Raw genomic sequence first — 20,227 nt, forward strand, 5'->3', positions numbered from 1 at the left:
CAAGGTACAATGAACATCTGAATATCGTATCGCTTAAATAAAGAATCTCCCTTACTATTGGAAAAATTAGACCGAGATAAGAGAGGGTAACACCTAGCGAAATATTGATGGAATCACGAGTATAAAATGACGAGGTGTCGGGAAGTGAAGGTGGAACAAATGCGCTGAGTTTAGGGTGTGCAACGTGTAGGGGTAGCGGTCCTGCTAAAATGGGTGTTGGAGATTTTCGTGGGGCCGGGTCTATAGTAAAGTTCGAGACGTTGTGTCGTTTTGTACGAAATGTATTTTGATAGTAAGTCAGTACTAATAGCCTCCGGATACATCACCAGAGTGACTGAAGAGAGTGAAAAATGTGTAGTAAGAGCCAGCATTTTTTTCGGGCTCAGGAAACGGCTTCAAGTAGGGTGTTTTTTCAGCTGAGACAGTGTAGTACAGAGTGATCTGGGCTTCTAATCTTGCATTCGAACAGATCTTGTGAAAAAAGTTGGATATGCATTCCCACTAATTGTTGGTCTCTTTTAAATCATCATTTGGCTGAGTCCAACGACGGCGTTCCCAAAATGACCTTACTCTTCACTACTTGATGCGTCACTGGGTACCCAATTTATTGAAATCAGCGTGGCACGTGACCCTTGAACTTTATCAAGACAGGTCTCAGCGATGTTGCTTAGAACGTGATAAATCGTTTTACCAATGCTTCAAGATCCATAGTTTACGAATTGAATCTAGGATACTCCATCATATGCAATCCTTGTTGTCTTCTTGCCGAAGCACCCTTCCAAAGAAGTGAAATCCTCCAATTACACCCCGTTCGCATTCATAAACCATCTTAGGCCAAATTTGGCCTCCAGGGGAACCTTTTAGTGAACTAAACCATTCGATTGTACAAGACGCAAACTGATCACTTTTCACCATAGCGTCGTCCAGATTTCTAATCATGCCGTACGTTTCGATTCTATCTTCCCGCGACATCCTTCACATTGCCTGGTTAAAGAATCCATACCTCGATTTGGTGATGTAAGACTGTGCCGATGACACGCATTAGTCAAAAACTAGCCGCGAGTCGATTACTGTGACTGTCAAAGTCGTTTGATATCTGTCGAAGTCCCCCCACACCTTTTGTACCCTCAAGTCTACATCATGTCTATAATATTTCGTATTCATATCTATACCTGGCGTTCCTGGACACCACGGCACGGATAGTTGTTTATTTATTGTCTTTTAAATAAAAGCGATCGCCAGGATCCTATTGTACAGTTGCGGAGTAAATACTCCGATTTGATGGACTCACAGAGCTGAGGTGAGAATTTAAGAACTTTCTCTTTCATACTCCTTGGTCATGTCAGCGTTGTCGATAGCACCGCAAACGGTTTCACTAATGATACCGGTGACCAAGTAAGGGTCGATGTTAGAAGCAGGTCTTCTGTCTTCAAAGTAACCATAACCTTCCTTAGCCACAGATCTGGGGATTCTGATTGAGGCACCACGGTTGGCAACACCAGAAGAGAAGCTGGTCACCGAGGCGGTTTCGTGACGGCCGGTTAGACGCATGTCGTTGTCGGCACCATAAAGCTTGATGTGCTCAATGTGTCTTTTGCTGAGCTTTTCGATAGCATCCTCGATGTGCTTCATACCACCTGGAACACGCATTTCCTTGGTGGAGACGTTGGTGTGGCAGCCAGCACCATTCCAGTCGCCGGCCAAAGGCTTAGGGTGGAGCGAGATCTTGACACCGAATTCTTCAGCCACCCGAGACAATAGGTAACGAGCAATCCATAGCTGGTCACCCATTTCGATACCGGTGCAAGGACCAACTTGGAATTCCCATTGGGAAGGCATGACTTCGGCGTTGATACCGGCGATCTTGATGCCAGCATATAGACACGCACGGTAGTGGGCTTCGATCATGTCACGGGCGTACACTTTGCCAGCACCTACACCACAGTAGTAAGGACCTTGAGGAGCTGGGAACCCGTTGGTGGGCCATCCGTAGACCTTGTCGGCGGCGTCAAAGAGCGTGTACTCCTGTTCTAGACCAAACCAGATTTCGGAGGAGCGGTGGGCTTCGAAAAGCTTGGCAGCCTCGTGACGATGGTTGAACTTGTTTGGGGTGCCGTCGTTGTTCCAGCACTCGGCTAGAACCAAGACGTTGTCACCGCGACGGAAGGGGTCTGGGTAGAAAGCCACGGGCTTCAAGTACACGTCAGAGTCGTGGCCTGGAGCTTGGCCGGTCGAGGAACCGTCGAAATTCCACTCGGGAAGCTCGTCGACGCTGGTGACGGGTTTAGACAAAGTGCGACCCTTGGAACGCGCGTTTCCGGACCCGTCGATCCACACATATTCGGCAATCACAGCGCCACGTTGGTCAAGGTCCAAATACTTGGCCAAGATTGCGGTTTTTTCAATAGTAGGGTCGTTATAAGACATCGTGGTGATGACGAAATTAACAAAAAGGGGAGGGGGAGGGTTAAAATTATGGCTTACTAGAAGCTATTAATGATGAGCAACAATGAGAAGGAGAAATCGCTTGGTTCAACAAAAGCATTACTTATCAATCCCATACTTTTCTACCCTGGATTCTTGTGCCTTTTATACTCTGTACTGGAGAACTACAGGTTTCGGTCGCTGACGTAAGCGTACACTGTTCTCCACGATAACGAATTGTTTACGTGCGTGATACAAACGAAAAACAAAATAAAAGTCACGCGCTCAAAGAGATAACGCTCGAGAAAAAAGAAAAGCGAGGCACGAGTACGCGAGGCGCGCAAAAACCGCACGAGTACTGTGTAGCAAAATTTAAAAAAGATGGCCAGACCGAGAAAAAAGGGCTATACTACGACAATATAAGTGGTAGGAACTGAACATAGATAGAGTTGGTGAATGGAATTTGGTGGTGGTAATGCCAGATGGTTGGTAATGGAGAGATCTTGTTGTGAATTGGGTTTTTTGTGTGCGGGAGGAAAGTAGAAATGTGGTAACAAAGAAGTACTCGTGGGTCACGTGACATGTTTGAGGACGAGTACATTTGGCACTATGAGTTGTTCAAGGCTCTAAACACACGGCAGTTCTGAGCGACGTTAAGAGATTTGGCGGTACTCGGGAGGGTACTCCTGGATACATACCACCGCGAATAACAAGAATAACGCCATAACAAGCTAAAGAGCCCAACAAACACGTAAGCGTAAGGTCGAAAATAGATACCACAATAAACATGAGCGATAAGCTTTGACAACAGACAACACATACCCACGCTCTCACTCAGTGACAATTTTTTCCCGATACAGGATCTGTAATATTACTCTGGCCAGTGGTGTTTCATTCGTTATGTACATTATTAGCATTTCCAGATGTACTCGCCAGTACTCGTGAGATAGCATGTCCGGCCCTACTCGTATAAAGGAGTCAAGACGGGAAGAGTCAGAATATAGAGGCGGAAGCCAAATGTAGCATTAATCACTCATAAACGAGATGAAAAATGAACGGTGGAAACGCAAGGGAGAGAGAAGAGAGGCTTTAGGGTAGGTTGACTGAGGCGTCGGGCACTGGGCACTGTCAATCGAATGAGAGGCGTTGGGGTGAGGTTTAGCGGGCGGCGTTCACAGAGGCTTCACTGCACGTTGGCCTTCACAGAGGCTTCACACGTTGGCGTTCACAGAGGCTCCATTGCACGTTGGCGGACGGTAAAAAGTATCAAATGGAGCTACCAGGTGAAAAAGATATCTAAAGGACGTCTCGTACACCATCGAAGAGGGCAAAAAGACAGACATGCTTCGCTCTTTCCTCAGGGAGAATCGGTGTTCCAACGTCCAGGCTTCATAACACCCATTGGTCTTGCGCTCTTGACCAGGTGGTATCTCATGCAAGCCATATGCAGGGATCTACCGTTGCTGTAGTATTGGAATTAAAGGGAATTCTGTTGTCGTTTTGTACGTGAGAGGCAAGAGCTTACGTTTGATGGAGAATAGAGCTCTTTCGAGCTTCACAAGGCAATGACTTGAACATTGATTCAAAGTGCTGCTTCAGTGTAATGTAGTAAACTCCTACGTGGAACGCTCTATTTCGTAACTTCGCCTTCGGAAGTGTATCCTCAGAGTTTCTCAGCACAAGTTTTGAACCATGACCCATCATTTCGTAGCTCGACCTCCGGAGGTGTACTTGCTGAAACGCATTCGTCCATCTCTAGCCATGAGCGAAAGTTGAAAAAGATTTGAAATCAAGAATGGTCAAGCCTTGAAGACCTACATGGCATTAGTTTCCCGTTAGTCCTCTAAATTCGCATTTGACTGTACGCTTGGTCAAAGACCGACTTCATCGTAGATTCTGACTTCTCGTAGCAATTAGGAGTGGCATCCTGTTACATCGCAAGAAATCTTTCCCATACCACTCTGGAAATCATGATGAATGTTCCAAACCGCTACATAGGCTCTCTACAACAAGGAGTGTTGGAACTTTTTCTATGCAAATTGTCCATCCGATCTGCTAACATCCATTCCAATCGCAAGAACCATTGTAGTTCTATTTTGTTCTCCAATGCGGGGCTAGGCTTGGGACGTGGAAAGACGAACAAGGGAGTGGAGATATAGTCAACAGTTCGAGTTTGACGCGTATGGTGGAAACACAGCCACTACTCGATTTCTGGCGTCCCCATAACGCCCACGACCGGGCTGATTGCATATATGCTTTATGATGCTTCGTTACTATTATTCAAGGAAAAGCAATGGACAAACCCAGTTTCGTAAAGTCCAATTTCCCAAGATTTGCCTTGTTTGAAGATTTGAAAGACATCTGGTCGGGACATGTTTTGTAGCGATCACGAAAATTTGAAAATTGCACTCATCGTGACTCTAGAAACATTTCGTCTAGGCACTTGCCCTCCCGTCCTGACAACTGAAGGCGATGAGATGGATCAAAAACGTCGTCGGTGGTACAAACTCGGGCAAATTTGACTTTACAACAATTGTAACTCCACTCAACCCTAACAAGAGAGTTCCTCTTCTAATAGCCTATCGTACACGATCGGACTTTTTCTCGCCTTGTGTGTTTCCCTATAGAGCAGATCTACCCAAAACCAAAAAAACCTTGCTGACGTAAGCTACACCGGCTGCTCGATGGTGTCACAAACGTACTAAATGATCATTGCCGATTCCTTTCTCGCTTACTGCAAACTACATCTTCAGAGTATCTCACGTTACGTTCTAGTTCATAAGCTAACGTGACGCCAAGTACTACTGTTCTCGAATAGTATGCAATTGCCTTCGGTGTTTTGTTGCCTGAATCACGGCCTTGCTACACACTCACAAGACTACCATTATTCGTGTTACGTGGTGTGGTGTGTATCTTGACACTATTGCAAATAGTTGTGCATCATGGCTGGGTTGTCTATTATAATGACATCAAAGGCCCTTGGAAACCAACACCCATCCACCGCGCCCAATTTCTGCACTCGAATTCCCACGACCTCTTCTAGCCTAAACAACCGCAATCACAAGACCTCGAAAAACAACTGAGCGGTCCAGTCCACGTGACCATCTCTTATTCTGCGTCTTGTTCTAGGTTGCTTTCCCTCGATCAGCTTCCACGCTTCCCCTTTTTTTTTGGTTTTTTTTTTTGCGGTCAAAAGGGCTTAGAAACACCCGCACAATGGCCCGTTGCAATGGCACAAACAGTATTGCTAACGAGAATTAGGGGCGGGGCGCCGCCCCGCCCCTAAAAAATCGTCATTGACGCGAGAAAATTATGACTATAAAAGGCGAGGGTCCTGGCGGTTTAGGACTTACCCTTCTGAACGTATGTTTTGATTTTGGGGTTTGCGTTACTAAGACCAGATCGTTCAGTTCTAGACTTCTAGAATAACTTTGTATTGCATCGATACACACTCCCTTTCCGTTCCGGCGTCCGATACAGCTTGATTTCCATTCAGTTCAGTTTGTTGTTATTATTACCCCCCTTGTTTTAATTTTCCCCCCCACATTTCAATCTATACCTCCAATGTCCGATAAGATTACCGAAAAACTTAAGGCGTTTTCCAATAAGGTTATGTCCAACGAACATGACGACAAGACCAGCTCGTCGTCCCCATCTGCAGTGGAGCCAGAAGTGGACCCTCTCCAGAGCACCGGAAACGACCATCATGCCCATGAAGTAACAGAGGACCAGAAGGCTCATGCCCCAGGCTCTCATGTCCAGGAACAAGAGGGTAAGCCCCGTACCAAGTCGTTCCTGGAAAGTGACGGCATCGACCAATTGAAACCCACAACCCGCAAACATCGTGTGTCGTCGATCTCGCTAAGTGACCAATGGCGCATCAACCAGGATTTGCATCCAATGACCGCCCTGGACAATGGAACGCCATCTTCCAGGTCTGTGTCGAGAAAAGCATCCGTGGTATCTCGCGGCAGCATTTCGCGTCGTCCATCCAACGCGGTGCGCTACCGCAAGCAAGTCATCGACCACGAACGTGTTGCGTCCTATGCGTTTGCATTCGATATCGACGGTGTCATTGTCCGCGGTCCAGAAACTATTCCTGAAGCGAGAGAAGCCCTACGCATGCTAAACGGTGAAAACAAGTACAACATCAAAGTTCCCTACATTTTCATTACCAACGGTGGTGGCCGTTCCGAAAAGGCTCGTTGTAAAGACTTGTCAAAGAGACTAGGTATCACTGTCACTGAGGACCAGGTCATTCAAGGCCACACTCCAATGAAGGATTTGGTTCCTGCTTACAAAAACGTTTTAGTTGTTGGTGGTGTGCTAGACTCGTGCCGTAAAGTTGCGCAAGAATATGGTTTCGATAACGTGTATATCCCATTGGACGTTATGAAATGGAATCCAAGTGTCACCCCTTACTATCAGCTATCAGACGAAGAAAAAGAAGTTGCCCGCGACGTGGACTTTTCCAAGATTTCTATTGACGCCATTCTTGTTTTTGCAGACTCTAGAAACTGGGCTGCTGATCAGCAAATCATCCTGGAGATTTTGTTGTCAAAGAATGGTGTTATGGGCACTGTTGCACATGATCCTTCTGAAAACCACGTTGGTCTATACTTTGCTCACTCGGACTTTGTTTGGGCCACCGACTACGGCTTGTCTCGTTACGGTATGGGCGCTTTGCAAGTTTCCATTGCCGCTTTGTACCAAGAACACACTGGTCGTGAATTACAAGTCACCAGGTTTGGTAAACCTCAACGTGGTACTTTCAGATTCGCCGAAAAGGTTCTGTCGAACTGGAGAAGAAATACTCTCTCGGAACATGTGGAAAACCTAAGTTTGGAAGATGCGGATGCAGATGCCGACCTATCTGAGTCAGAAGACGACGGAAATGAGGCCGAAGGCGTCGTTTTGCAAAAAGACTCCAAACTCTCTCTAGAACTACCACCTGCTTCCACGGTCTACTTTGTGGGTGACACTCCCGAATCTGATATCAGATTTGCCAACTCCCATGATTCCTCTTGGTTCTCCATTTTGGTTAAGACTGGTGTTTTCCAAGACAACAAATTACCAAAATACCAACCCAAACAGATTTGTGACGACGTTCTCGAAGCAGTCAAGTTCGCCATTGAAAGGGAACACCAGAAGGAGGTTGAGGAATGGAATGAAACTGCGGTTGAAGCTCCCGTGGTGGAAGAAAGTACCACTCAAGCCAGAAAACCATAGTTTTTACAAAGTATTAAAGTCACTCGGTCCATGGGCTCCCGGTAGTCTTTTCCATTCTTTCATTGCATTGCAGTCCATGCACCTGAACAACGGCAAGCATCTGTGATAGCTTGCCGACGTTTGAACATTATTTGCATTTTGATATATGAGTTTTGTTTGTAGTTTAAGATTACAGTGTTATATGTATCACACTGCCTTCGCGGAAATTATAGAAGAAACATTGTGTTATGCAGGGAGGCGAAGCGTTGATGGGATGATGGAGATGGAGTTGGTCATTTTAACCCATTGTATAAGCTTCCTGATAAGCAGATTTTGAATTTAAATCTTACTCGTGAGTTGTTGAAGCACGATTTCTGAGGCATAATTCGTAATGGCCATTACATTATAAAATGACATAACTATACATCGAGCTAGAATGTTTCTTACAAGGAAATTCACGAGTTAGCTGTGTTGAGTTGCCTCCTTTTGTTGATCATGATTCACACTTCCAACTTATAGGACGGCACCGAAACCGAAGGTCAACTTGATGCTTCTGACGTAGTAATCCAAGAAATTTCCCCTAGCCTTGTCTTCTTCACCTACGGGCACGCCGCTCCATGTAACTTGCAATTTCGTTTCGTGATATTCTTGGGACTCATGAAAGTCCATGGCTAGGGTACTCCAGTGACCAGAGCGCCAGTCATTGAGACGCCATTGGAATACCAAACGTTTACCGATGTCAGTCTCAATCAGCTTGCTCGACACATTTCCCCCGAAAAAGGTGAACTCGTCGCCCTTCTCGAATGTGTTTTTTGACGACTCACAAACCAACTGTGATCTTGACCAGGCTTGTACACGTTGCTTGTCGAGGAATGTTTGGTAAAGCTCGATGGCAGGTACGTTGAAAGTGGGTTCCAAATGCAAAGTTGTGGTATTGTAGAGCGGCCCTTTTGAGGATCCTGGAACAGAGCTACTGGACTTCACGTCGCTGCTACTTGTTTTGGTTACGGATGGTTTTGAAGATGCAGGCGTGCTTGTTGTCTGTGTTGACTGTGCGTTAGCCCTTGTGAACTCCGATTTCACCTGCTCTTCAGGCACCTGGATGTCGTTTGCATGTGTTTGAAGCAGCTCCGGTCCAAACTTTGAGAAAGTATCCCTCAATTGTGGAATCAGCTTCTCCCTTATTATCGGTCTTGCTTCGCTGAGCTTGCTGGTTTCCTTGTAAATCGATAACTCAAACTGATAGTCGTCGGGCTCAGAGTCGAATGCAATTTCTGGAACCGTGATGCTGCCCTCGAATTCTTCATCCCCAACATGGCCCTTGATCATCACAACCAGTTTGAGGTCGAAAAGAGAGATTACTTTTCCTTTACGCTGGCTGACCTCGCAATCACCTTCCATGGACGAAATTGACGTCACTTCCACTTCTTTCGTCTCGTCTTCAACACTGTTCAGACCCACAACACGATTATCAAAATAGTTGCGAGCCCAGTTCACACAGTTCTTATCGACCCAATGCCAGTTGTTAGGATTGTGAACTACCATTTTCCCTGTATTGAAATTTTCTAAATTGGTGAATTAACTAGTCGGTGATCTGTGCTACGTTAAGAACAATCAATGTGAATTCAAAGATTGAATCAATCGCCGTTTTTCGACTGTTTCTTGCCAAATCACTACTTATATATTTGGGCATCGAGGTAGCCCTTCAAGTTCACCTTCGGTTCTCGAATATTCCGTCAAAAAAAAGTGTTGATGTCATCATCGACGAGTGCGTCGCTACAATAGAATTCCGGCTCGAGCTTGCGTTACGGTGACAATATACTACATAAAATCGGTCAGACCAGGCTGCAGATTCGTTGTGGTCATGGATGGCAAGCCTCCACCCAAAAAGTCCAACATCATGTGCATGCCACCACCGCTGTAGTCGTCGACGTCCTGAGGCAACACCTGAGTGACACCTTCGAGGAACCAAACTTTGTCCTTGACTTCTGTGGCAAAACCACGAAGTAGTTGGTAGTAACATCTCATAATGCGCATGGCGCCCATGTCGCCTGTCATTAATAATGCCAGAAAGGTTTTGTCCAATAATGCGGGAAATGCGAAAACTCGCAGAACGAAATCTGACTGGTTTTTCTCGCGATGCAGTTTGTCCAGGTATGCTAAAGTAATCAGGTAGGGGGAGTCGATCTCGACCGGGTATAGGTCTGAAATGCTTTCATCGAAACATACGAGCTCAGAGACGGTTCCGCTGTCCTGATTTATAACGTCACCAAGATCGCTGAGATCGACAGATATGAGATTGTGGAATCGGGACTTTTCAGTCAGGGGCCACACCGCAGTTAGAATGGTAGCAGCACCTTTGACGTGGAAAATCCATGCAGACGGAGATATTGATGCAGTGAGAGAGTCGGGAGCGGTTGGGCCGGGAGACGCGGCGTTCGCCAGCGAGTCCATAATCAATATCAGAGCACTAGCGACTAAAGCGTCTGTGTTATCTTCCGAAATTTCTAACACAGCTTTCCGCAACAGCCGCAAAGCGTCCAAGCGATGTGCAGCTACATGCTGTTCCAGGCCTGGCTCCTTCCGTGAGAGGTGTGTGGCACTGAACGCTAACAGTGCATGCATGAGAAAAGGATAGTCGAACGCCAGCTTCGGAATCTCATCGCTCCAAATCTGTTTACCGCTTATTCCTGCAGATGTGATAGTGGGCCATGTCTCGGTACAGTAGTGGTGGAATAGTTTGAGGTCCACCAAGTTGAGACTTCCTTGGTTTGACAACTGCATTAATCGTGCGATCGACCCAGGTATTGCTTGCTTTTCGTCCTTTTGATTGCCCTCTTGCCCTAGTGGTTTATCTGAAAGCTTGGTATCTAGATCAAGTCCATCGCCCGAAGACGATTTTTGCCGATAAAATTGGGGACCCTCGGAAGTACCGTTTTTACCCATAGGGGACATCGGTGCCGCTGGTGATATAGTGGGGTTATTTGCAGGATTTGGCGTTGCCTGGTTGAGAGCCGACAAATTTTCGCCATCATCGCCGTTGATCTCGATTTCATTTCCCTTCTGAGATGCATTGTGTTGAAAGTTTTGTTGTTGTCGCTGAAGCGTAGCTAAGACCTCTTCAGCAGTAGTATTAGTATTTTTTACTTGTCCATCAGCGCTTTCTTGCGATTTCAAACCCATCAACTCTTGGAAGTCGTATGTTACACCTCCTATACCCGCAGTCGAAAACATTGCCATGTGTTTGAAATTGATTCCAGCCCGACTCAAAGTTTGCACCATCTCTTGCGATTGCAGTATGGACGAAAGAGGTGAGGCCTGACCTTGTTGCTGCTGTTGCTGCTGTTGCTGCTGTTGTTGACTCTGATTGTTCTGATGGCTTGTAAGATTGTTCAAAACATTGGAAGGAATCTTGTTCGCCGCGAAAAAACTGCCTATGCTGTTGGTAATGTTCATTGCGGTGGATTGAAAGGGCGGACTATTCGGAAAATCGAATCCTGCGAATTTCTCAGAATTGCTGAGGGTCATGAGCTGCGGAAGCAATTGGGGTTGCTGTTGAATCTGCTGCTGTAGTTGCATGTTTGCACCTGGGAAAAGAGGCGGAAGCAGCAGATTATCTGGAGAACCGAGTTGGCCAGCAACGGGGTTCGAAGATTGAGAATGCCTTTGAAAACTACTTGCGGGAGTCTTTCCCAGTTTCACTTCGTTTTGAGGCGATCCAGAGTTAGCAGATTCTTGCTTCAGGTCTCCTGCTACAGTGGTGGGCGTTTCAAGGCTTTCATTGGGGTCTCCCTGTGTTGTGAGAGAAGCTACTTTAACCCCATCTGCAGTAGTGGCTGTGTTTTTAGATTTTCGGACCACCACGGGCGTGTAGACGCACTCCAGCTTCATTGAAAGACATTTTTGACAGGCCGGCTTCCCCTCATCGCATTTGACACGCCTACGCTTGCAGTTGTCGCAGCCATTTTTGGATTTTTTATGAAACTTCCGTTTACCGGTCGAGGTTTTGCTAACTCTTTTTCCGTCCACTTCGATGAGGTCTACTGACTTGTCTTTCCGCTTCAAGGACCTTGTAGCAGTTTCGTCTTCGCTGAGTTCGCTGCTCATTTTCTAAAACGACACTTTTTTTCTAGAATTGAGAGAAAGGTACGCCAAACCAGACAAAAAAGCCGCTGAATTTGAAGATACAAGGTAATCTTAGTCTTGATTACAATTGCAACGACCTGCTGTCTTTCTTCCTCTTACTGTGACTCCAATTCTTATTTTCCACCACTTTTTCAGTCCAGTGTTTAAATTGAGCGTTGAGCGTACCACCTACAGGTCTGAAGTTTTTCGAAGCACTTAAACCGATGGAAACGATACCTCAAGTGTCGACTAGGCTATTATTGCCAAGATTTTCGCCAATTTCCAGATCACAGTACAACTGACACTCTTCAAAAAAACACTTTATGGTTTACAACTGTTGACAATTCAAACACACACTGTGTACGTTCCCTTTAAACCCGCCACTGCTTTGAGTTTCACGCTTTCAATTCTCACTTTCTCACCTGTGTCGTCTCTAGTTTATCGCTTAACCTGTTAAAGCTCCGAAAATTCCAAGAATATACGAAATTTCGACGCTCTAAGCCAAAAACTCACCGTCAAGACACCAAACACTCGATACCTGTTGTCTCAACTCGCCACAGCTCTTTCCAAAATTGCTGCAAGCTCTTTACGGTCTTACAGCGTTCGTCTACTGAGTTGAAAGATCTGGAGATGAGTTCTGTTCTTTTACGAGATGATCGTTTTTTAACAACCTGATCGTCCGTATAAGCCCGTTTACGAAATAAAAAAAAAATAGTGGTATAACCTGAGAAATGGGCCGATTTCACGTCATCCGACGACAGCGTGATAGATTCAAAAATTGGTTGTGGCCAGGATTTCGGTCGACAAGATTTTTTGCCCTATCTGCAGTATATACAATTTTTTTGGGATTTTGGTTGGCGACAGAGTTAGAAAGTAGTCAAACGGTTGATAACGGCGAGAGTTGTTGATAATTAAAAGTTTGGCAGAAAACAAAACCTTCTTGGTGGAAGAGAAGACTCACATGCCATAAGAAAAAAAGGTTCCCGTTCAAGATCCTCACACACTCGAACCTTAAGCATGGTGCAATGCGGGCCGGCTTCTCACAGTAAGTTTTCCGTACTATGTGACATCGTCGTAGAGATGGTCTATCGGACAATCCAATCTCCATCCAATCTCCATCCAATCTCAGTCCCTTCAATGGTGGCCGTGAGGATCCTCCTTGGGTGGCTCAGGGTCCACTGTGATCATGGTGTCGATTCTCAAAATCGCAATGCACGCCTCGAGCGCGGATTTTAACGATTTCACTTTGCTGATGGTGGGCTCCAAAACACCAGATTGCACCTCGTCCACAACTTTGCCACGAATCAAATCCAGCCCGTAGTTGCGGTAGTTTCTTCTCTTGACATGTTCCAGCTGTGCCTGCTGGCTTGCTGCATGGTAGGACCGCAGCTTGGCAATCAATTCGCTCGAGTCCTTCGCGGCGTTGACGGCCAGTGTCTTTGGAATAACAAGCAAAGCTGCTGCAAACTCGGCAATAGCCAGCTGCTCGCGCGATCCGACGGTTGTGGCGAAATTGTCGAGATATATATTCAGCGCAGCTTCCACGCAACCACCACCAGGAACGACATTTCCACTCTCCAGGGTTCTCTTCACAACAGACAGGGAGTCGTGAATGGAACGCTCCATTTCGTCCAAAGAGTAGTCATTAGCACCACGCAGCACAATAGAAGACGAAGAGTGCTTGGACGTGCCCTTCACCAAAATACATTCGTCATCAGAAAATCTCACCTGGGATACTTCTTGGCACGAACCCAGAGAGGCGGCTTCAAAGATCTCATCACCTTCCAAATTCGACATGGAACTAATCAACGTAGCACCAGTAGCTCTAGCGATTCTTCTAAGATCCTCTTTCTTGCACCGTCTGACTGCCATCACGTTGGCCTCCACAAACTCTTTCAAGCAAAGATCGTCGATTCCCTTCGTGGTGAGCACCACATTGGCGCCTGCAGCTATAATCTTTTTCACTTTTTCCAAAACAATGCCAGCTTCACGTTTGCGAATTTCTTCGAGTTGGTCAGGGTCTGTTATGTTGATCTGAACGCCCATGGCCATCCTAGCTTTTTGCAAGTTAATGTCCAGACACGCAATCTTCACGTTGCCTCCAGCAAGACGTTTTGGCATGGCCTGAGACGCAACCGTACAGTTGAGTGCGTAGCCCTGCACTAGGACCGATTCACGGGCTGATTTCCCGTGAGCCTTAAGAATATTGACTGCCTTGACTGGATATTTGATTTCACCTTTGGAATTCTGAGTCTTGACGGCTAGAAGGGCGTCCACGACCATGTTACCGAAAAAATCCGAGTCGGATCCTATGATCTTAGACGACATACTGGTTTTCGCGATGTTCACGAGGGACTCTTTACCCAAAGATTCTACGCTCATCGACAAGACCTCGTTGATGTATCTGATAGCCTCTCTGAGAGCCACACGGAAACCTGTGATGATAGTTGTTGGATGAATTTTGTTTTTCACCAGAGAATTGGCTCTTTTTAGCAATTCAGATGCGATGATGACCACACTTGTGGTTCCATCTCCGATTTCACGGTCTTGCTGCTGGGCCAGTTCTACCAAAATTTTACCTGCTGGATGTTGGACGTCTAGTAGAGACAAAATTGTAGCCCCATCATTAGTCACTGTAAAGTCACCAATATCGTCAACCAACATTTTATCTAATCCCACAGGTCCTAGCGATGTCTTCACCACATTTGCAACTGCTAGAGCTGCCAGAACATTCTGGTTTCTGATATCATCCCCGCTGACTTTCTCGCCACCGAGAAATAGCGTATCTGAGCGTGAATTGTTCAGTACAGAAGCCATTTTTTAAGCTGAAAATTGAAGCCAAACGAGTAAACACGAATGAGTTCAGTTTCAATCGTAACTCGGCTTTTCAAATGCGCGAATGGATCGATTCCTGTTCGTGATTGTCTTTTTTAAGTTGATAATGATACTTGATCCATTGAAAAGTTGGTGAAAAATCGCTATAATACATATCCCATCACAGGAAACGAGGTTCGACGACAGCACGATATGAAAAGCTCTGAGAACATCCACAAAGCGTTGAAGACTGTCTTGGTTCGTGATGTCGTTCTACACATCGAATTGAGATCGATTTCTCGACTTTGGCTGACTTTCTTGTATCCTTCTGGTCAGGAGCTCTTTACAGGACATAACTGCGTATTACAACATGAAATAGATAGTCAACGGGGCGGAGAAGCAGACGAAAGGTCGGCCTAGGCCGTCAAGAAGTGGGGGGCGATCTCTAGTTCACGTAAGTTTTCTCTGGTGCCAAGTTAGGCTTTGAACCTTTCAAAAAGAGAAGAGAGAAAGAAAAGAGAAAAAAAAAAAAGATGCATGAACTCCAGGTTTGTGAGAATTTCTTTGAAAAACTCCAGAAACTGACAATGGGCTACGATCCATCCCTCCCGCCAATACGTTCAGATTCAGCTGCTTCCAGTTTTTCATCTTTTTATCGCCTCGATTCCAGCTTTAAAATTTCCATCACCTTATAAAATAGTACATTTTTTGCTCTTTTTGATCACTGGAGGCTCCAGAGCCGCGACAATGGCCTCGTCAAAAACGTTTTTGAGTCCGCGTTGGGTCAACGCAGAACATTCCACATACTTTATGGCCCGAAGCTCGCGAGCCAGTCTTTCACCCTGTTCGGGCAGTATTGGCCGCAAACGCTGTCTCTGCAGCTTCTCGATGATAACTTTATCGTCCCGCAAATCCACCTGCGTCCCTACGATCAGACAGGGAACGCCGGGACAGTGGTGATGCACTTCTGGAAACCACTTTTCCTTCACGTTCTCGAACGACGGTGGGGAGATCACACTGAAACACACCAAAAATACGTCTGTGGACGGATACGACAGCGGTCTCAAACGATCGTAGTCCTCCTGTCCTGCAGTGTCGAACAGCCCCAGTGTGTATGGCTCGTCCCCGATCATCACCGTCACCGCATAGTTGTCAAAAACTGTGGGTACATAATCCGCTGGAAATTGGTTCGTGGTGTAAGAAATCAACAGACACGTCTTTCCTACAGCACCGTCTCCCACTACTACACATTTCAGGGTCTGCATCTTGCTATTCTTCTTGTTTCAAGTGAAATGTAAAAAATCGGTCTTTTAATCGAAATAAATGTCCTGTGACTTTGACTAACTTTGGCTCTGAAAACGCGAATTTGAAGCGAATTTTTTTACAGCAAATCGAATCGACTAAACACCCTTGATTATTGGAACTTCCAGTAACGGAACTAAGGGTCTCTTTACGCCTCACAGTCGTTCAGCTTTCTCTCGGGGGTTCTCAGCTTATTTACTTACCTTTCTCCTTGATATACAATTTTTCATCGGGAACCGTCCTAACTGATGTTCGACGATAGAGATGAGCCCAAAAATTAAATCGGTCACGTGTGACCGGGTAATGTTTTGGACTTTTATTTTTTGAGATAAAAGTGAATCGCAGGAGGTTCGAACGGCTGCCGGTTTTTTTTTTCGAGAGAGAAATCATCTGTCTATCTATCGTTGGTAGTTGACTGTGGGGTGCATGTAGCGGAGCCTGTGGAGCTTGTGGAATTTACGCTTTGTATTATAGTACGTGCGTGTGCGTGTGTGTGTTTGTGGAGGTTGTTATTGTCGAAAAAGACCGGGGTTGTGGTTTTTTTTTTGGAAATAGCACTCCGGTTGCGTTCGAGGTGTCTAAACGTTCAACGCAGAGTTTGGAAAAGATTCATAGAGATGGATGGGCGGTGGACTGGAGAAAAAATGACCCTACGGTTTCAACGGCCATGAGTGAAAAAGAATATGCGTCACTTTGTACGTGTGTGACACGGCACGATACGGCTTTCACTCGCTATCGCTTTCCTCAGACCCTTCTTCAGAACTGGATTGTTCGTCAGCGGTTCTGAGCCATTCGATCCACTTCGCAATCAGGACTTTCGCTTGGTCGTATTTCGGATCTTGTGACACCTGGCTCCACCAAGCATCAACGGCGTCTTCGTCTAGAATGTCTTGGTCGTACAGGAACGTCAATGCTGTGAAAACGATAAACTCTGGTTTTTCGAACCGTTGGGCCACGGTTTTCTCCAAAATGAGGTTCGCTAGGTCCACGTATTCGTCTTGGTCAAATGCCTGTCGCTTGAACAAGGGTCCCCATTGACCAAACACCTTCAGAAGAGCATCTTTTGCACCCAAGGTCTGCGTGGCAATGAAATGGTACACTCTTCTCAGCAAGGCGACCACGGTAGCCGATCTCACCTCTTGGTATGTGACGTTAATGCTCATGCGCAATGTATTGAGCTCCAGCAGAGCTGTGTCAATATCATGGTTGTTCTCCATGGCTCTCTCTACAGTTGCAATAGCCTCTGCAGCAAAATCTTCTTCGTCTTCATCCTCGTCCATGTCCTCTTCGTAGTATTCGTCGTCGCGGCCATTGGCTGCTGCAGTGCTGTTCGTTGAAGACCGACGCTTTTTCTTGTGCTTAGCCGACATGGATGAGATCGAGTTGTCACTCAAATACAAGTCATCGAAACGGTGCGTCAGTGCGTTCGTGCCGTTGAACACCACACTACTGTCTTCGTCGTCGTCGTGGGCGTCGTCGCTTTCATAGACATATCCAACGCCATTTGCGCCGACCAGTGCCAATGCAGGTAGAGCGTTATCAGGATTTGCTTCGGACTCTTCAACTTCGTCATCGCTATATGGCTCGCTGTCCAAAAATTGAGAAACGGGCTTGTGAACATACGTGTCCGAAAGTCTTGTGCCCACTGGTATTGTCATGTTATCGTCGATCGAAACATTGAAACCAATAACACATCCATCCATTAAAACAACGCCCGAGCCAATGCTAACGTTCGATGCAACCAGAGCATGTTCCACCACGGAATCGCTTCCAATTGTAACGTTGTCCCATATGAAACTGTTCTTTATCACAATGTTTTCTTTGATATGACAGTTTCTCCCAATAACAGAGTTTTCAATGCTGGTACCTTCCCCAATCTTTGATCCAGATCCAATTCCCGTGCACTTGCCAATCTTGCACGATTGTGCTAATACCACGTCTTTCTCCTTATATATATGTTCGGACTCGTAAGAGTACGTTTGGTCGTCAAGCAGATTCGAGTTCAAAACCATAGGGTAGCACCATCTGGCGATAAAGTCCTGCGAAATGGCATCGTACGTCTGCCAGCTTTCGACACGAGCAGCATAATCGTCTGTGATGAATGCGTATATGCTCTTTTTTAGCAGATCACTGGTTAAAACACCCTTGACAAAATCTCTTCTCAAGAATTGGTAGTCAAAGTTCTCTTGGAAGATGGCTGGTACATGAGGAGAGCAGATGTCAACGTGACAGTCGACCAGATCATTACGGATCTTAAATTCGTCCACGTCTTCCAGAAGCTCAGGATCGATTGCAATAGCATTTTTGAGCTTGGAATTCTCCAATGGGATATCTTGGTAGTATAAGCATTTATCATTGGACTTGTCCAGAATGAAAGCCGCGGGTTCGTGGCATCTCGATCTGAAAAGCTGGCTTGCTCTGCTCAGACACATGGTAACTATATGGTCTTTATCCTCGGCCTTCCTCTTGCGATGAAAGTCCAGTGCCTTGTCAAACTCCATATTCGTGACGAGGTCTCCGCTCACCAGTATGAAGTCGCCGGTGACAATGCCTCTATTATCCAAGTCACGCATGGCATCGCCTACAGACCGCGATTCAAGCGACATGATGGTCGAAACACGGAAGGGCGACCACGGCTGGTTCCATTTAGACTGTTCGATATATTCGCTCATTTGTTCAGCGTGCGATGCACACATTAAGTAAACCTCACTGGCACCTGCCTTAGCAAGAAATTCCAAAGTATACTCTATCAACGGAACATTAGCCAAAGGCAGCAAACATCTGGGCTTCACCGCTGTTAAGGGCATGAAACGGGTCTCGAACGAGTCCGTCAGCACGATGGCTTGCAAACGCTCATCCGGTACAACATCATTTTTCAACTTGTTGTTTCCAGCTTTGTCGCTGGACTTGCCCTTTTTTCCAGCCATTTTTTTCCAGTTTGGGGTTGATGGATAGTAAAACTTGAACAACTAAAGGTTCTGGATTGAGAGAACGGTGTTGAAAGAAGTGTAAGGTGAATTGTAAGTTGACCTTTACAGCTCATCGATCTCAACATGGACATTGAGTATTTGAAAATTAGAGACTTGAAAAAATGAGCGTCACAGACGTATAGTATGACTCGAAACCGTCTCGGTGCCAGGAACAAGACTTAAGGAAGGAAAGCTCACGATTGAGAGGCTTTAGATGGGGATCTCCAGATAATGGAGAATACAGATCTCTTTGAAAGACGTTTTCGTTGCAGTTACTCAGTAACGAAAAAAGGAAAAGTGGGTAAAGTCTATTGATTCCTGACGCAGTCGGTTTTGAGGGTCTCGCAGATGTAGAAAAGTTGAAATTCGCTTATCGCTGCTGCTTAGGACATCCGCGTTAGCACAAGCTTCATGGCTTGAATTCAAGTTCAAGGCTTTAAAAAAATAAAAAATGATGGAAAGTGCTCGAGGTGGGGTTCGAACCCACGACGGTCGCGTTGCTTTAAAGGCCGTTTTTAGCGGCCGTACTTTCACAGAAGACTTCGGAGAACCGAATGTATCTATAAGCACGAAGCTCTAACCACTGAGCTACACGAGCATTTTCGAAAGTAGTGGCTGGACAAACAGGTATAAGTGCCAACCAGAATGGCTACATTCATCTAATAGAAGCATTGTGGGTTGAGTGGTTCGTCTAAAAGAAGCATTGCGAGAGTGTGCAATCCCTACAGGTACCTACAGGTGTGTCTTCTCCATAGACCACAGAAATCGATTCGATTTTTCTTCGTTTCGTCGCCCACCGAAGTGACGTTTTCTTAGAGTACATACTAATGACTCTACAGAGTGCTAACCTAAAGAGCAGTCCGAAATCGCTTCTACACGTTAGAAGTCATTTTTCCTTTAGTGCCTTATTTCACATAGCAAGTGTGTGCCTATTTAATTGCAACACAACTCCAGCAGACAGCAACAACACAGTGCTCCCATACACCACTGACAGCAGCCTGCCTCTTCTTTTTGAGGGGCCTGTTGCTGGTACATGGGCTGCTGTTGCTGGTAATACCCACCTTGTGGGGGACCCTGCTGCTGATAGTAGCCCTGCTGTGGAGGACCCTGCTGCTGGTAGTAGCCTTGTTGTGGTGGGCCTTGTTGGTAATAGCCTTGCTGGTTGTTCATGGTGGTAGAGGCCGCTGCTAGCTGGTGGTTGAGCTAGGAATACTGTCGCTGTCAAGTCAATTGATGGTTTCTTCAAAATAGAAACATGCTTTTATTTCATTGCATACGGTTGATTCTTCCAAACTTTGTTCTTGGCGTTACCCTAATCAAGAGGGTTCGAGGCTGATATCTGGCGCAGCAAACGACAATTTGAGCTATTCATAGCTGACAATGGC

At 46.0% G+C, this 20,227-nt stretch overlaps 8 protein-coding genes and 1 non-coding gene across 9 annotated transcripts; 1 reads left to right on the top strand and 8 right to left on the bottom strand.

Annotated features, from left to right (window-relative positions):
- Positions 1-1,308: 1,308 nt before the first annotated feature.
- Positions 1,309-2,427, bottom strand: GLN1 (LALA0S12e02234g1_1; the record flags this gene model as incomplete). Its single annotated transcript, XM_022774887.1, has 1 exon — positions 1,309-2,427. The coding sequence occupies one exon, from the start codon at positions 2,425-2,427 to the stop codon at positions 1,309-1,311; it is 1,119 nt and encodes a 372-aa protein (XP_022630787.1).
- Positions 2,428-5,988: 3,561 nt separating this feature from the next.
- On the top strand, positions 5,989-7,653 carry LALA0_S12e02256g (LALA0S12e02256g1_1; the record flags this gene model as incomplete). The annotated part of the gene is made up of 1 exon (XM_022774898.1): positions 5,989-7,653. One exon carries the CDS (start codon positions 5,989-5,991, stop codon positions 7,651-7,653), a length of 1,665 nt encoding a protein of 554 aa, XP_022630788.1.
- A 492-nt stretch (positions 7,654-8,145) lies between these two features.
- On the bottom strand, positions 8,146-9,177 carry AHA1 (LALA0S12e02278g1_1; the record flags this gene model as incomplete). Its single annotated transcript, XM_022774909.1, has 1 exon — positions 8,146-9,177. The coding sequence occupies one exon, from the start codon at positions 9,175-9,177 to the stop codon at positions 8,146-8,148; it is 1,032 nt and encodes a 343-aa protein (XP_022630789.1).
- A 276-nt stretch (positions 9,178-9,453) lies between these two features.
- UPC2 (LALA0S12e02300g1_1) lies at positions 9,454-11,739 on the bottom strand (the record flags this gene model as incomplete). Its single annotated transcript, XM_022774920.1, has 1 exon — positions 9,454-11,739. The coding sequence occupies one exon, from the start codon at positions 11,737-11,739 to the stop codon at positions 9,454-9,456; it is 2,286 nt and encodes a 761-aa protein (XP_022630790.1).
- Positions 11,740-12,891: 1,152 nt separating this feature from the next.
- Positions 12,892-14,574, bottom strand: TCP1 (LALA0S12e02322g1_1; the record flags this gene model as incomplete). Its single annotated transcript, XM_022774931.1, has 1 exon — positions 12,892-14,574. One exon carries the CDS (start codon positions 14,572-14,574, stop codon positions 12,892-12,894), a length of 1,683 nt encoding a protein of 560 aa, XP_022630791.1.
- A 686-nt stretch (positions 14,575-15,260) lies between these two features.
- CDC42 (LALA0S12e02344g1_1) lies at positions 15,261-15,836 on the bottom strand (the record flags this gene model as incomplete). Its single annotated transcript, XM_022774944.1, has 1 exon — positions 15,261-15,836. One exon carries the CDS (start codon positions 15,834-15,836, stop codon positions 15,261-15,263), a length of 576 nt encoding a protein of 191 aa, XP_022630792.1.
- A 762-nt stretch (positions 15,837-16,598) lies between these two features.
- GCD6 (LALA0S12e02366g1_1) lies at positions 16,599-18,800 on the bottom strand (the record flags this gene model as incomplete). The annotated part of the gene is made up of 1 exon (XM_022774955.1): positions 16,599-18,800. The coding sequence occupies one exon, from the start codon at positions 18,798-18,800 to the stop codon at positions 16,599-16,601; it is 2,202 nt and encodes a 733-aa protein (XP_022630793.1).
- Positions 18,801-19,304: 504 nt separating this feature from the next.
- Positions 19,305-19,440, bottom strand: LALA0_S12e02388r. The gene is made up of 2 exons: positions 19,403-19,440; positions 19,305-19,341 (listed from the first exon to the last, which is right to left on the bottom strand). It is a non-coding gene; the product is annotated as a tRNA-Ile (tRNA).
- A 335-nt stretch (positions 19,441-19,775) lies between these two features.
- Positions 19,776-20,012, bottom strand: CPP2 (LALA0S12e02410g1_1; the record flags this gene model as incomplete). The annotated part of the gene is made up of 1 exon (XM_022774966.1): positions 19,776-20,012. The coding sequence occupies one exon, from the start codon at positions 20,010-20,012 to the stop codon at positions 19,776-19,778; it is 237 nt and encodes a 78-aa protein (XP_022630794.1).
- Positions 20,013-20,227: the final 215 nt, after the last annotated feature.

Source organism: Lachancea lanzarotensis, scaffold LALA0S12 (genome assembly GCF_000938715.1).
Source record: "Lachancea lanzarotensis genome assembly LALA0, scaffold LALA0S12, whole genome shotgun sequence".
In the NCBI taxonomy this organism is placed as follows: domain Eukaryota; kingdom Fungi; phylum Ascomycota; class Saccharomycetes; order Saccharomycetales; family Saccharomycetaceae; genus Lachancea; species Lachancea lanzarotensis.